General features: G+C 38.6%; 1 protein-coding gene across 2 annotated transcripts in view; it reads right to left on the bottom strand.

The window, feature by feature from the left end:
* The window catches only part of LOC107715410 (serine/threonine-protein phosphatase 2B catalytic subunit alpha isoform-like), a 60,756-nt gene that overhangs the window by 31,764 nt on the left and 11,867 nt on the right, over positions 1-17,125 (bottom strand). For both annotated transcript variants that reach the window (XM_016521542.1, XM_016521541.1), the window contains exon 2: positions 8,364-8,564. In XM_016521542.1, the coding sequence (XP_016377028.1) occupies positions 8,364-8,564 (201 nt within the window). The remainder of the gene's footprint in view (positions 1-8,363; positions 8,565-17,125) is intronic.

The raw sequence follows: 17,125 nt of genomic DNA, 5'->3' as shown, positions 1-17,125 counted from the left end.
GGACTGCAGTATTTTTGCAGTATCCAAGTGCTGAATATATACAAACATTCAGTACTATTCAATATTCAGCACAATACTGCTCTTGCAGTCTACTAAATTCCTTATTCATTTGTAAGGGTAGTCTCCTCAACGTGCATGTGACGTAGTTGTGCGTGTACAGAGCGCTGATGGCGGTCCGCCAGAGCGAATCAGTACGGTGGCAGACATCCCAGACTACAGCTCATATGGTGTACAGCACACCTACGCTACAACCGTCTGTTCCACACACAGCAGCATGCAGTGCAGTGTCCCGTCCTTCTTCCTATAATCTTATATCCTCATTGCCTCACACCATCACATCAGTGAAGCTGCCAATATCCACAACCGTACACCGTACTCTGGTGCCACCAGCTTACCAATTACAGATCCCTGAACATAGTCAGTCACAGGGCCAACCATTGCCTGTGTTAGATTCATATCAGCCTTCACCCGTGATCACTGGATATTATGCTCCTCAGCCCTTCATGCAGACTTCAGTGCAGAACTGGTATCCTCCTCCAGTGGCACCCGCCATTCCACATATGGCAGCCCCCACACGTCCAGTATACCAGCCAGTACTTGCTGCACCTCCGTTGCAACCAGTCCCAGTCCCATCACTGCCAAAACTTGTGAATGACAGTGAGAGGGAGTTCACAGATCTGAAAATAGCCTTAGATAATCTGCTGAATCCCCGCACTGATCTCACCGAACACTACAAATATCGTGTGCTAATGGAGCAGCTGGTCCTGGATGAGGCGAAGCTGATCGCTCAAGCGTGCCGTCATCACCCTGCACCTTACTCGGCAGCCATGGCAGCCTTGCAGCGCCAATATGGCCAACACCACCAGCTTGCACAAAGTGAGGTTGCGGCTCTAATGAACTCACCAGATATCAAGGCTGGAGAATCTAAAGCATTTCAGAACTTTGCTCTAAACGTTGACCTTCTAGTGGGCATGCTTACGTCCCTGGAGGGACCACATGGACGAGAGCTTACCTGTACCGGACATGTTGACAGGCTGCTTAGTAAACTCCCTAAACACTACAGGGATGGTTTCATAGAGCACCTCCAGTTAAGGGGAAGACTGAGTACAGACAGTCTGAATCCATATAATTTACATGACCTTACAGAGTGGTTGAAGGTCAAGGCTGAAGCTCAACGGCTTTCATCAAAGATGGCTCAGCGCTACCACACTGAGAAGGCTCCGGCTGCACGTAGAGAGCGTCCTGCTATTATTAAGCCACAGACCTAGTCTGTCTCTTTCTATCATGGGAGTAATCAGCCCAAGAAGGTTAAGGAAGTACAGCCCGTCCGAACAGAGGCTTTTACAAACCAGCGACCTGACAAGAGAACAAAGCGCCTGTGTTTATTCTGTCACAGTGAAGAGCACTACCTCTCTCAGTGCAATGAGATCACTGAATGCCCACCTGAGCGACTTATCAAATGGATAAGAAATGGCAAGAGATGCTGGAAATGCGGACGCACCAGCCACAATTGTAATGAGTGCACACTGAAGAAACCATGCCTGGAGTGTGGGGATGTGCACCTCAGAGTTCTCCATCGCATAGCAGAGCAGGGCCCGAGCATCATGCTAGTTACAACAGCAAGCGACCGCATCTACGTGACACCACCTAGCTCTACAGGACGTGTCTTCCTAAAGGTCACCCCCGTGCTACTATGGAAAGGCGAGAAGTCTATACAAACCTACGCCATCCTTGATGATGGGGCACAGCGCAGCATTATTCTCCCTGCGGCGGTCCAGCAACTACGCCTACAAGGAAAGAAGGAGGTTATGGCCCTTCGAACCATTCGACATGATGTTACTCAAATGGAGGGACGATCAGTCCAGTTTCAGCTTTCATCCCAGTCCAAACCGAACGAAAGGTACAACCTAGCCGGTGTATTCTCCGCACCTTTCCTGACTCTGACTGAGCAAACATACCCGATCAAGAGACTTCAGCGGAGCTATTGTCACTTACGGGGTATTCCCCTTCCATCATTTAGTAAAATTCAGCCTCTACTCTTAATCGGATCCGACTACCCAGGTTTAATCGCTGCGAAGGAACCCATTAGATTGGGCCCCGATGGCGGACCAGCTGCTGTACACACGCAGCTCGGTTGGGTGCTGCAAGGACCAGATGGGCTTCTTCTGCACCAGGTATCGCCTCAACAGTGCTTACTCACTTCCCTTTCTGCAGCGCGAGATCCTATTCTCCAACAGGTCGAACAGCTGTGGCAATTGGACATTCTTCCTTACCGCAACGAGAAGCTGGTAATGCGTTCACGACAAGACCAATTTGCCATAGAACTGCTGGAGAGCAGAACACAGCGTGTGAAAGTGGATGGAACATGGCGTTATGCAGTGTGTAAACGATGACAACTGTGCTTTAGTTGTGTTTAACTTTTGCCGCTTGTGTTTAGCATTTTGCAGCACAAATGCATCACAGTGTGATAAGTGTTTAAGTGAATGAGAATGTGTTTAGAGTTTTGCAAAAAGAGTGCATAAGATTTGCAAATAGAGCCTAACTGCCTGAACGTGTTTAAGGTTTAACAGAAAGAGTGCTTTATTCGACAAATTGGTTTAAGCTAGCGAGAATTTGGTTCAGAGATTGGGGTTCAGTGTTTTAGCAATTCAGAAAAACTGTATTAAAATTTTATATAGCCCACGTTTTTATAAACATTTATTTATTTATTTACCGCTTAGGCAATAACGTTGACAATAACGTATATCTTCAACAAACGTTATCTATGACCAAAAATGTAAGTTGTTCAGTGGACTTTTAAAATTTGCTTTGCTTGAGAAAATAAAAATATACAGTTCTTTTGATTTAGTCGAGTTGGTTTTGCATCAAACACAATGTAATTGTCGGCAATGGAGATCTGACAGCAACAGTGCATTTTTCTGCTTGGGCGAGCGCTTTGCGGACAGTTTACCTCGCGCATTAAATCTGCCGCAGACCAGCAAATCACTGAGAACGCGCTACAATCCTGACGAGTCATAGCAACAGAGCGGAGGCGAGAAAGCTGCGGAGAAACCCGGATTTTTTTTTATTTACCGCTTAGGCAATAACGTTGACAATAACGTATATCTTCAACATACGTTGTCTATGACCAAAAATGTAAGAAGATATGTTTTCAGTGGACTTTTAAATTTTGCTTTGCTTGAGAAAACAAAAATATACAGTTACAGTGTTTTTTTTCTTTTGATTTAGTCGAGTTGGTTTTGCATCAAACACAATGTAATTGTCGGCAATGGAGATCTGGCAGCAACAGTGCATTTTTCCGCTTGGGTGAGCGCTACCTCGCGCATTAAATCTGCCGCAGACCAGCAAATCACTGAGAACGCGCTACAATCCTGACGAGTCATAGCAACAGAGCGGAGGCGAGAAAGCTGCGGAGAAACCCGGAAGCAACCATAACTGACGTAGATTTACAGAAAATTACTGCCATTTGGCAAAAAAATCATTTTATGTACTTATTCCTAACTCTTTAAGCTTTAAGTTACATTTCAAATGACAATGGATCAACTTATAATCATGTTTATATGAATTATCCCGTGAACTTATTCTCTCAAATGGCCTGGGTATGCGAAGCATTCACAGCTTATATGGATGGAACGCCACTGCTATACAATATATTCACCTTACTCAGTTGCAATTATACTTTTTTACAGAATTGCAAAATTGTTTACTCAATACAATATACTTTTTTTCTGTAATGTTCTGAATGCGGTGGTCTCCATTTTTCTCTGTAGTGTCTAATGAATGCTCTGTAGTGTTTATTTTATTGACTCATGTGTGTGTGATCTGAGAGCACCGTTTGATTTTGAGTGCAAGTGAAATGGTTTTGCAGTGATTGTTTGATTTTGATGCAAGAGTCAGAGGTTTCGTGAATTTATTTTGAGTATTTGGATTTGTGTTTAAGGTTTTGAGAAAATGAGTGATGGTTTCAAGAAATGTGTTTTAGCAATTCAGAAAAACTGTAACTGCCAAGGCTCATTGTATACCTAAAACCGCCAGTGGGTAAAATTTACCTATGACTACTGTTTTAAAATGGCAAAAAAAAAAACGTATTATGTCACTGTATTATGCCACTGTCTTCATGTCTAGGTTCATGAAATGTTTCTTTTTTTTTTAGTCATCAACTATGTTTTTGTTCAATAGACAGTATATGAGCAATAATAATTCACCGCACTGCATAGGATGTATGATGCAAGGACAAATTTAAGCGTGCAGTTTCACCTAATTAATTATTCATTTGTTTAGTTATATCATTTATAATTTTAATAAGAGAATAACACCAATAAACTCGGGGTAATCATAAAAATTCGTTACATCATAGATTATATCGAGGGGTGAGAACCAGAAGGGCGTAAGTGACATTTCACCAACTTTACAGGAGGGCCAAAAACCAAAATTGACCATAGTTTGATCTGACTTTGTGTACTGATTTCGATCATTTATAACAAAAACTTGTACAATTTGTACATCTATTGTGATAAAATACCACATAAAAGTCCTTATATCAAATTAGTCAATTGAATGTGATTAATTTGACTAAAATAGTAATCCCAGCTACTTAACTATTTAGCCAAATGGGCGATTGAAAAGCCTTTACAGATGCCTTCCCTAGTAAAAAATAAATATACAAAAATGTATTTGAAATACATTTATTTCATGCTAAGTATACTACAAATACATTGACATATTATTTACCCAAAGGTTTACTCTCTGAAGAACAGGCTTCTTTGTTAAAATGAAAGATATCGATTGTGGTGTTCTGACCATTACGCCTTGAAATACGTTTGTCACAAGACACGTTTAGCCATACGCATCTGGTTCTAGCACAATGTTAGTCTGCAAACGTTTGATCGCAGTCTTGTTTTATTCTTAGGATGTTTGTTGCGTGTTCCAAAAGTAAATGTTAGAAAAATGTAAATATATTAAGAAGTGTTGCAACGGGTGAAAAAAAAATCAAGGAAGTGACCTATTGTGAACTTTTGTGAAGATTGCAATCTCTGTCTTACAAACAAAACAAAAAGAAAGAAAGAAAATGCTTTTTTTCTAGTTTTATTAGGAATTTTGTTCCAAAAGTAAATGTTAGAAAAATGTAAATCTATTAAGAAGTGTTGCAAAGGGTGAAAAATCGAGGAAGTGACATGTTGGAAGTGAACATCCATTTGTCGATTTGTCACATTTTGGTGTACATTCATGATGTGTGGTTTCAGGCTTCACCGTTGCTTTGCAGGCTGTCAAAAAATAAACTGAAATGCATTATTTTGTGTGATTTGCGTGTTTAATTTAAGATGCAGGCTGGTTTAGCCTATATTAGCCGTTAAGAAAAGTGATTAGTGTAGCATGCACATAAAACAACAGGACATAACATAGTTGATGACTAAAAATGATCATTTCGTGGCACTAGACATTACTTTGTGAAGACAGTGGCATAATACAGTGACATAATACTTTTTTTAGACATATCAAAACAGTAGTCATGTGCATGGGTACATTTTACCCGCTGCCGGTTTTAGGTATACAACGAACCCTGGCGGTTCTAGTGTTAACTCCTAGTTTCCTTCATTTCTTTTCATCTTTTCACCTCCTCTCCCCTTCTGGAGATGAACAGGATCTCCTCTGTTCATCTCTTCTCCTCCTCACCTCACTTCTTTCATCCTTCCCTCTCATATCTCCGATCATATTATATGTTCATCTCATCCTTCCTCTCCTCTTCTGGACAGGAACAGAATCTCATCTTTTCTTCTTCTCCCCAACTTCTCCTTTCACATCTCCTCCTTTCTTCTTCCTCTCATTTAGTCTGTTCTTCTTATCTCTCCCCTTTCCTCTGATCTCTTATTCTCCAATCTGTTCGACTCCTTTCCTCTCACCTCCTCTCATCTGTTCTTCTTCTCATTCTCTTCCTCCCCCTCATCTCCTCCCATCTGTACATCTCATCTCCCCTCTCCTCATATCCTCTTCTCTTTCCTCCTCTCCTCTCCTCCTCATCCTCGCCTCTCATTATGTAAGCTGGACTTAATGAGCAAGCAGCACACAGCACAAATCATTCTCAGCATAAATGAATGGGCCTGAACCAGCGCTCTCTCTCTCTCTCTGTGTGTGTGTGTATACATCTGTGTGATTGTGTAAGCAGTCTTGATTAACAATAGCATGAGGTGATGGCCATACAGCTGGGTGAAGGTAGTGACAAACGGCAAAAGATACGTCTTTGTTTGCCATTATGCTGCATCACAAAGGAAGCGGATCTACTGACAATGACAGGTCCTTGTGTACACTGTGCCTCCTGCATATTTCATATCCCTTTGATATTAATAATAGACAATCGGCAGGCATAAACTTCACTTGGCCTAATTTTGGCTGATCTGGGCAAATATTCTGAGCACAGGGACAGACATCACACATTCAAGCACGCACCCACACACACAGTAAACTCTAAATGGTGATAATTGTATGTATCTCTCTTCATGTGTGGCAGTGGCTGTGCAGTGCTGAGTGTGGAGGGGGGAGATGCTTATTCTCACATCACCCACTGCAGGCACACAGGGTGCAAGCAGAACTGGATGATGGGAAGAGATTTATAGAGAGAGGGAGAGAGAGAATATTGAGCTGTTAGATGCAGATGACTCAGAGGTGTAGGTGTGTTCTGCAGCAGAGAAACGCTCTCTCTCTTTCTCTTTATCTCGCTCTCGCTCTGCAGGTCGCTCTGATCAACTGATGGATTTTAACAGCTGCACTGTACCAGACAAATCTAAGGGCACAGTGGAATTTAACTCTTGAATGAACTCAAATGCTTTGTGAACACAGCGGTGAGTGACTCCTGATGCACTGAAGCTTGTGACCATGTGACATTTTCGGCTGCCAAAAATGGCCTTTGGTGCAGTGATTTTAACACTGTAAGTTAGTCTCAGTTTTACAGCCCCACCCGTACTGCCAAAAAAAAAAAAAAATCAATATTTTTCTCTTGTTTTCCAGAAAAAAATAAAATTCTAATACAATATTAATAAAACAATAAAATTCACACACACACAACATTAATAACAATCATTATTATTAATGTTTGCATGCATATTTGCATAGAATGCATATTTTATAAATCTAGAAAAACTTAGGTTTATGCTTTAAACGAGAAAAATATTTGCCAACAGAGTAAGAAAAATAATAAATTTAATTCAAGATATATTCTTTGAAACTAAACATTAATATCTGTAAAATTGTGCTTTTCAAGTAACTTTATCATGTTTTAAGATTTGTTTAATCCTTACACTACAAAACAAGACAAATGTACTAATACAGAAAATGTTTTTGCAGTGTAAATGGTAACTTCACTCCTATAGCACACATTAAAAATTAAATAAACCAAAACACTAAAAATAGCATTAAAAATACTGTAATTTTGCCAGCGGTACCATTTGGGTGAGCAGAATCACATTACAAAGAAAAATTAATCAAGCTATGTCCATTATCTCTGTGTATTTGTATTTTTTTGGGTGCTGTTACACAAGGGCCTGTTTCTTTCAGGAGTAAGCGGAAATGAGACAGTGGAAATCACGGCCAGCTGGTGTGCTGACACACTCCTGCAGATGGACGCGGGTATCAAGTACTCTATTGATTATCCACAGACACTGATAATAAAAGCGAAAAAGCGCTTCACATTCAGACGCAGAGACGCACAAGCCATCGAAAAGACAAAGACATGCTTTCTATGGTACGTACATTACCCTAGTTTTAATTTACAACTATTTTTCCTCTATTCTCACCTCATAGCTGATGTGATGACAGGTAAGAAGGGAATTAATATACCGGAGAAATGCACACATATATACGTTCACACGTATACAAGGGATCGAACTTCAAAGTGACAGCTACCTTCACGGGTAAACTTCATACGGAAACACCTCGAGTGCTTGCTCACTTTGCCGCCTTTTGTTTTTGTCAGCCTTGTTCATTCTTTGAACTGCCAGTCGGGTGTTTTGGAGTTTATTTTTGTATTTGAGGTCAGGATTGTGCATTCTCTCGCTGTCTCGCTTCTCTTTAGTCCTGTTTGCTGATGGTATCAAAGCAGGTTGTCACGGATATACAGTTAACACATGCAGACGGCGTCAGATAACAAACTGCATTAAGTACACACACAGATGCTAATGCACAGACAGTCTTTATCGACTACTGTCTGAAAATATATCCAAACCTGCTGCAAAACAGCACACATAGTCACTCAAATGCATGTCAAATGAAATCATCCACTTTACTACTTTGTATATTTATCTTCATATTGAACGTGAGGTGAATGTGCCACCATAATAGCCTTTAAGAAGGAGGAAAGAATTAGGATGTACCTGTGACAGGTGCCTCTATGTCCAGCATGGTCTTCTCCTGGCGTAAGATAGAGGCCCCTTCGTTTACGATTCGGAGGGCCACGGTCTCCTCCACTCGGCCCTCTTTAGTGAGGTGGGCTTTCAGTAGATCCACCCTTGGTTTCCCCTCACAGTCAAACACCTCCTTCATGGTGAGGCGATGACTCAGGGGGAAGGGAACGGCTGAGAGGAACACAAAACAGAAAGAAAATAACAGAACTTGATTGTTACAGTCACTTTTGATATGTTGTGTAAGTATAACCCAATGGTCAGTTGCAGCTATTCTCTGGGGATATTTTGTAACTACATCATTTTATGATTCAGATACTTCAATATGTTTATCAACAGTAGTACAGTATGTTGGAAAAATACAGGTTGAAGTATTTGTTTGTTAAAATCCAAATAGATGCCCGAAGACAGCTTTTTCTAAATGTATTTTAGAAGTATTTTATGCTCACCAGGGCTGCATTTATTTGATCAAAATGTAAGTAAAAACAGTAATATTGTGAAATATTAATACAATTTCAAATAAAATTCATTACATTCATTATAACTTAACATTATTTTACTTCCATTAACATCTATGTTATTTAAAGTAACAATTTTTTTTTAATGATTTTAGTTTTTAACTCTGGTCTTTAGAAATCATTCAGAATCAGAATCCTTCATAAATCATTATAATATGCTGATTTGGTGCTTAAGAAATATTTCTTATTATTATCAATCTTAAAAACAGCTGTGCAGCTTAATATTTTTGAGGAAACCATGACAATTTTTTCCCCGGGTTTCTTTGATATATAGAACGTTAACAACAACAGCATTTATTTGAAACAGAAATCTTTTCTAACATCTCCAACAAGTATTTCCTGTCACTGTTCAACTGAATGCATTCTTAATGAAAAAAGTATCATTTCTTTCAAAAAGAAACAAAGACGTAAAGATGGAGGATGTTCAACAACAGCTGGATGGAGTTAGCATGCTAATAGTTAACATGCTAAATAAAGCACCATCACTAAAAATAAAAATAGGAAAAAGACAAAAAAACAAACAAACCTCACTTATTAAAGTGAAAGTCACGTGACATGTGGCCAAGTATGGTGTTCACACAGCTTTTCTGTGGCTTGCTATCCATTCCACTGAAGACAAATGCATCAACATTTATTTGATATGCACTGACGTACAACTACATTTTCGGTTTATTAAAATAAAAAGTTAGATTAAGGGGGACTAGAACCCAGATCCCCTCATATGCAAAGAGGCAACATCCCACACACAAAAAATAATAATAAAAATAGCAACACAATGAAACCCAAAATGGCACTGAAATTATTTTTAAAAATTTGCAAAATTCCTGTCCTGACATAGAAATAAACAAATAGGCTACTTGATCTCCAAGATCAATACCTCATATAGACATTTTGTTATCAAAACAGTGAAAGATTATGTTAAATAATTTCTGCATAAGGTAATTAATATTCATGAGCCAAGCCATCACCATTTTGTGAAATCACAAACAGCACAAATCTCTGTGTTCTCCAACTGTCCACACCACTTCTTGAAACAAAGTGATGCTCTATCTTTTGAATGCAGACTTTGCTATTTTGGGAAAACCGAGGACAATGTGAAACACTGCTGAGATTTCTTCTGAGACATCTGAGGAGACACGTAAGATTACTACAGCCTTTTTCTCTAGAGAAAAGCAAAACAATTCCTGTAGCTTTGTTATACTTATAAAATAGACTTTAAAAATGACAAATATTAGTGCTATCAATAGATTAAAGTAATTAATCATGATTATTCTAATGATTTTTTTGTAGTTAACAAATCTAGGTCATTTAAGACTAGAAAACAAAAACGCTGAGCATTTCTGTTGTAATTATGACAAATCCACTTTATTTCACACTTTTTTATTATCGGAAACTGCCAGTATTGATAAATTAATTAACCACAATTCATTTTGTGACTCCAGAAATGTCAAAAACTGCTTGTTCTTCAATTATTACAATAGATATTGAGGGAAAATAAATATAATTTTAAACATAGTTGATTTTATGTGTTTTTTAGTGTTTTCATATATATTAAATCGATTATTTAATATTATAGATGATATATTTAATATTCAAGTTATATTATTGTAATATATTAACAATAATTTAGTTGACATATTTTTAAGTCATCCCGCATCCCCCTAGGAGGTTTGCTGAGGCCCCCTAGTGGGCCCCGGCCCCCTGGTTGAGAACCACTATTGTAGAGGAATATGCTTATTTATGAAACTCTTTACTTCATTAATGCTAATGCTATCCAGTTTATCATGAGCTAAAATAAACCAATTTCTAGTTTGTTATTGATTCAGGGGCCCTTGGCCATTTGACGGGTCTGGGGGAGGGTAAATAAAACAAACAAACAAAAAATAAATAAATTAGAAAGCACTCACCCAGCAGAAACAATGGCGATATGCAACATTTATGCATTTCTTTTTTTTTTATGCATTTCTTTTTCTTCTCAATGTGAAGAAGCAAATGTGTGTGACCAGAGACAGCATTTCAACAAATCTTTGGCACTTTTCTGACTCCACTAAAAGACGTCATGGCACAGTCAGATGAAGAGAGCGAGAGAAAGACAGAGCGAGAGGGAAAGACAGACAACGCAGAACATAATGCCTCTTCCACAAGAACATAAAGTCCCTATTTGTCCCCATCTTTGCCTTCTCCCAGTACTCTAGAGGGCTGAGATGCACTCACACAGCATTCTGAAAGACAGAAATTTGACGAGATAGACAAGCAGTTTGTGTATATATGAACAATAATGAGATGTTCCAGAGCACAACATGCGGCTTATCGGAGTGAGAAGAAACTTAATAGGAAGAATAGACAAGAGAGAAACAGGAGAACATGTGAAATGCCTGATGAGCAACAGTCCCAGTAGGGAGGAATGGAGAGCAAATGAATAGAGAGAGAGAGCGGTTCAAGGTTGAGATGGAAAACAGCAGCTTGGCTCTTCACTTCACAAGATGTTGGACTGTGGTGCATGTTGCCGAGCAACAGCCGCTGACTACTGAATTGTGGCCGGTTCAGACACAGAATACACTGTGATTTGGGATTAAATCTCCAATGTGCAGGTTTGCAGCAGCTCTTTCTTTCTCTACACACACCATAAACACACACCAAAATATTATATTCTGGAGCTAATAAGCAGTAAACTACGGTGTGCTTCAGCAAAAAAAAATAAAAAAATACAGCCAAGGTAAGCAGAAAAAAGACCTGCTCTTAATGGGAGTACCTCAGGGGTGTATAATTTACACATATTTACATATAAATAAAAACAAGGTACACCTAGAGCAAAGCATACTCGTATAGAAGAGCATGTACGAAAACGAATCAAGAAGAAGCTGCATTCATCAAAATTAGATATAGCTTGATATTATTATGATAAAATGCACACTGAAGTGTTATTTTAGTATCACTGCGATAGTATTAGTATAGTTTTGAATGTCCATATTAATTTTGATTTTAGTGATTTCAGTACATCATGTTGAACTAAATGAAAATGAGAAATGTTGCCTTGGCAACTAACAGAAATTAAATAAGTTCAAGTTTTTTTATTTATTTATTTTATTTTATTTTATTTCAGTTAACGTTTATTTTATGTCAAGGAACAAATATGTTTCTTTATGGTTTGAGTTAATAACCCTGGCACATTGCAAATTCAAATTATACTAACATGCACAATGCCTTCATCACTTTCTAAAATAAGCACCTTCTTCCCTGTTTGCTTATTAAACGTAAAATATAAGCTCTGTTCCAAAACCTAGCAAGCCGTTTTGTTGTCTAAGCAGCTACCGTCAAAGGGAGCATCCTAACTGTCATGGGACTGCATAAGTGCTCTACATAGGCAGCCACACAAATAGCACTCTGCACATGAGGTGCACGACTCGGAGTGAATTTTAATAGTGGGATGTTAGTGTGTTGCTAATGACACAACACTTTAATAAGTATAAAATACATAGGACAATTCAGCATAAACAGCCAATTTTTAATCAGTATCTACATTTTTAATAGAGTGCAACAGTCGGGTTCTGGAAGTAAACATTTTTTCCATATAAAAGACAGACTTACAGTGAGCTACAAGGATGTTGATCGATGGTATACCCTTTTGCCATCAGCTTGCTTTATTTCAACTTATAATAAATTGTGTTTAACAGTGCAAATCCTGGTGAAAAACTTAAAATTAACATAATATATACATACACATTGATTTATTATTACTGAAGCTGTTCTGCTTCAAAACAAAGTTTGTAATGTTGTGATTAACCTCGTAGATGGCTGGTTTGGCTCATGGCTTAACTCTTTAACAGAGGCTTTTTTTCAATCCCTATGGATAATTATAGCTGAAAATCCTGCTGGGAAATAAAATGCTTAAATCAGTACCCAAACCACTCTAAAACAATCAAACAGCTTGTTTTTTTCCCCAGCAGGGATATCTGTCACTGAGTCACAGTGCATTGTGGGATTTCAAACTTCGCAAAGGACACAAACAAAGCTGGTTTTATGCTCAAAATCAATTAGACAGATTTTATGGTGCCTTAAATGCTGTCTAGATAAGCAACTCCGCAGGTTTTAAAACGGAGCTAGTCTCTTCTCACATGCAGTAGTAACCTAGTGTAGCTCTTTATTTTCTCAAGATGTCATTCAAGCTTCACTTTCATTAGAAGGGAAATCTTGTCTGTGTATCAGACTCCACATTCCTCTATGGATGAGTCTATTGTGGTTTCGCTTCATCTTATGTTCATCTTAACAAGCTCTGTTACGGTTGCCTGTCTTCATGACTGTCTCACATTGTGCAATCGACGGCTCTATTACACTGAACAGGTTCTCTCTTCCTCCTCATTTGCTCCTGTGGGAAAGTTCTGGATGCCTGTGACTGACAGTAAACCTTTAGCTGAAACATGAAGGATGTAAACACATAACATCCCGCCTGTGTGTTAGACCATGATATGGGAATAACCCCTACCTGTGTGTGGCAGAAAATGCACAACTGTTACGGTTGTCTCTTTTAGACAATTCATGCATCACCGACAAGCACACCTGGCAGCATAACAGTGTTTATGCCTGTCAATGTCCTTATAATGTTAACATATAAGCTTCAGTCTTAGGCCGAGACCACAAACAACTGTGCTAATGCTACCGGAGACGACACGTCAAATACATGCCGAATTGTCACTGCATGCAACATATATTTAAATAACTCACTGACCCAGAATCATTTAAAAAGAATTTGCATATGCTGACAGAGCAAGCCTCATAATATGGACTTACAAAAATGATATAATATTGGAATATTGTACAACCAAAACCACAAAAAAATATTGTGTACGTGTACACACACATGCAACATATATTTAAATAACTCACTGACCCAGAATCATTTAAAAAGAATTTGCATATGCTGACAGAGCAAGCCTCATAATATGGACTTACAAAATGATATAATATTGGAATATTGTACAACCAAAACCACAAAAAAATATTGTGTACGTGTACACACACACACACACTGAATATAATAATAAGCATAAAGAACAGGGACAGACATAAGTAAAAGCATGACATTGTATTTTCAGTAAGAGTATTTAAAAGAATTAACATTTATATTTAAAATAATTAGATTTTTGTATTTCTGCATAGGCTGTTAAAATAACATCTTGATGAAAGGGGCAATGCACATGTTAATATTGCATTTAAAAATGCACTAAACAGTGTTAAAACGATTACAAAATGTGACTAAGTTCTGTATATTCACACATTTGGCAAACAAATGGCACAGTTTGGCATTAACACCATTTGAATATTGAACCACAGTGCTCCAGATACTACATTTAGTAAGGTAGCATAACATGTATCCTTTTGCAGAGAATTCAATCCCAAAATGCACTGCAACAAGCTAAGATGGAGGACGAAAAAAGTACTATAAATACTGAAAAAGTGTCAATAAAAAGTTCCTTGTAATTATTTTACCAAAAAAAGTTGTGTGCTATGTATTTTTATGCTTATTAGAGTACTAGCTTAGCAACATGCAAACATCAAATTGTACTGAAATCAACTGATGCACTGCATTACAAATCAGTTACTTTGAGAGCTTTTATGTATGGTTAGGATGCTGTCTATGTGTAGTAAGGGAGCTAACTTGGTTTTGGAATAGAGTTTGTGTGTTAAAGTCACAATGAAACGGAACAACAGATCTTCTCTTCTCTTCTGTATTTTGATGCATATCCGAATGTAGAGAATGATCAGAAAACAAAAAAAGTGCGTCGAAATAGGTATACTTCCATACAATATACTACAGTAGGCAAAAACAGTACACTAAAAAGAGTAGTATGTCCAAATTCATATTTGAAAAACAGTAAACAGAAAGTACCTGGAAAACTTTCTACTTCCACTTAGATTCTGGAGTTCACATTTGATAGACACTTTACTATGGCATTCATGAATGGCAGTGAAGCAATGCAACTGACACTGCTAGGTCACGTAACAGTAATGACATGGCACGATGGCAGATGTATGTCGAATTTCAGTGTGAATATTTCATACTATACTCATATTTACTATATGGAACATACTTTTTTTAAACAGTCATGCAGTAAGTTTCAAACCAAATGTAGTACCTGCTAGACAGTATACCACTTTAGACGCAATGAAAATGTTGGCCGGGGACTTGGTTCTACACATCGGTTGTTGATTGCATTGCACTCATAGACTGTAAAAAAAGTTGGATGACACATCTCTGACGACACTGTTATCTTGCGCCGATGATGTCATTTGGAGCCCGAGTCTGCGCACTAGTGATCATGAGCTGGAGTTGAGGTGTCAAAGTACCACCCACACTCCAGCAGACCCAATCACACCACACCCCATTTTTATAGCATCAAATAACTAACTAATAGCAAACTTATTAGAAAAATTAACACTTAATAAGACGATGGAAACCACTTTTGGGAAAAAAATCATTTGAAATGTTATTTTATTTTATATTTTATTTGATTATTTTATGACCTATACTGCAGCCAGCCATCAGGGGGTGAGTGAACACTTTTCAGGATGTGTGCGGCACACTTGGTTGCACTCAAAAGTGGAGGCAGATAATTGGATAAGTCCTGCATATGTCACCAAAGAGAAGTCTTCTACCAGTTATGACATTTTGATCAAACATTACGAGGTCAAAAAAAGGAAACATATACACAGATGAAACATTCACAATAACATCTGCAACATGCATTTAGAAAACAGATTGGGTGAATTTTCATTTTCATCCCAACTAAGGATGGCATAAACTTTAAAGTGCCCCTATTATCCCTAAGAGTCTCCTAAAACAGGTTTACATGCATGCAAGGTCAAAAAACACTTTAGTCTTCTCAAAAAATAGATTTAATTTGACCTCATTTCTAAATGATTCGTAAACGACTCGTGCGAAGCAGTTCAAAGAATCAGTCTCTCTAAAACTCCTCCTTTCCGTGAGCCCTCATTGCTGTGATTGGTCAGATGGCGCAGTCCTTTGTGATTGGTCCAGAGCCGTAGAGAGATTGGCTCTGGATTGGTCTACCGCGTACAGCACGTGTCGGAAACGAAATGCCCATTGCCATGATGGAATGAAAGCCCTGGAGACTTGTCAATACATAGAAAAGATGGTATTGATTGTACCTTACCAATTCGGAGTCTGATGATGTAGGGCTGCACGATTAATCGAATACGATTGTCATGCGCATTTTGATAGTAATGCCGGTTCTGTAATCAGCAGGAAATCATCATCATGTGCTTTCAGATGGAGCAGAATTTACTACACATAGCCGTAGTTCACTGACAAGTTACGCAAAGAAATCGCAGACGATTTTATTGCGCGATTATGAAATCGAAGAAATCGTTCGCGATAATGACTTCTTCGCGAGAATGATAGCTTCTCAGTGAACTACGGCTCTGAACTTTATTTATCGTGCACTGTCGGCTTCACAACTTTGCAGATAGTTTATGTTCACATACAGCTACATGACACACTGCATGAAAGGTAATATTCGAAAAGGCATAATAGGGTCACTTTAATGGCATCATTCAGCCCAAAACATCCAAACCCTCGCTGTTAGAGAACTGAGAGCTTTCATTACTCATTTTGCTTTTGACACTGTATGGCTTTATTCAGTGAAATTATTCACTTTTCACCATTACCCATTGTCCATGTTTTGGCCTAACATACTGTGCACTACAGGCTAACAATGTATCTGTCACCAGTGCACGACAACCCGCTAACGTCGCACAGCGGATCTTTTATCAATGTACCATTTTAGGTGTTTCAGAGGTGGCGGAAAGCTGTGGAGCCTGTTAAAAGGTATAGAGAGAAGTGGACATGTTGACAGGACATTATTAATAACTGAAGAAACTGGATTACATAACAGCCTCTACAGTGTCTACCACATTAACTCTAGCGGGATCAACTGCACGGCATGAAGCAGTGCAGTATAGGGATCACTTTGGACTAACAGATTAATGCCCTCCGGTCCTGACGCCGTTGTGTCCGAATTCTGTTGTTGTTTGGATTACAAAAAAATTATACTTATGACTAAATAGATCTGGCAACCAGAATTGGGAACACTTGTTTTATGAGACGCGACTCAAAACACAAGCACCGCTTGTGTTGAAATGCATCAGTGATTCCCGCAACATGCACAGACCTGGACTGTGCCGAGCCTCTACGTGTTT

The sequence above is a fragment of the Sinocyclocheilus rhinocerous genome, unplaced genomic scaffold, assembly GCF_001515625.1.
Source record: "Sinocyclocheilus rhinocerous isolate Xijiao unplaced genomic scaffold, SAMN03320098_v1.1 scaffold299, whole genome shotgun sequence".
Taxonomy (NCBI): Eukaryota; Metazoa; Chordata; class Actinopteri; order Cypriniformes; family Cyprinidae; genus Sinocyclocheilus; species Sinocyclocheilus rhinocerous.
The sequence above is the reverse complement of the archived record's forward strand: the minus strand, read 5'-3'. Positions and strand labels throughout refer to the sequence as shown.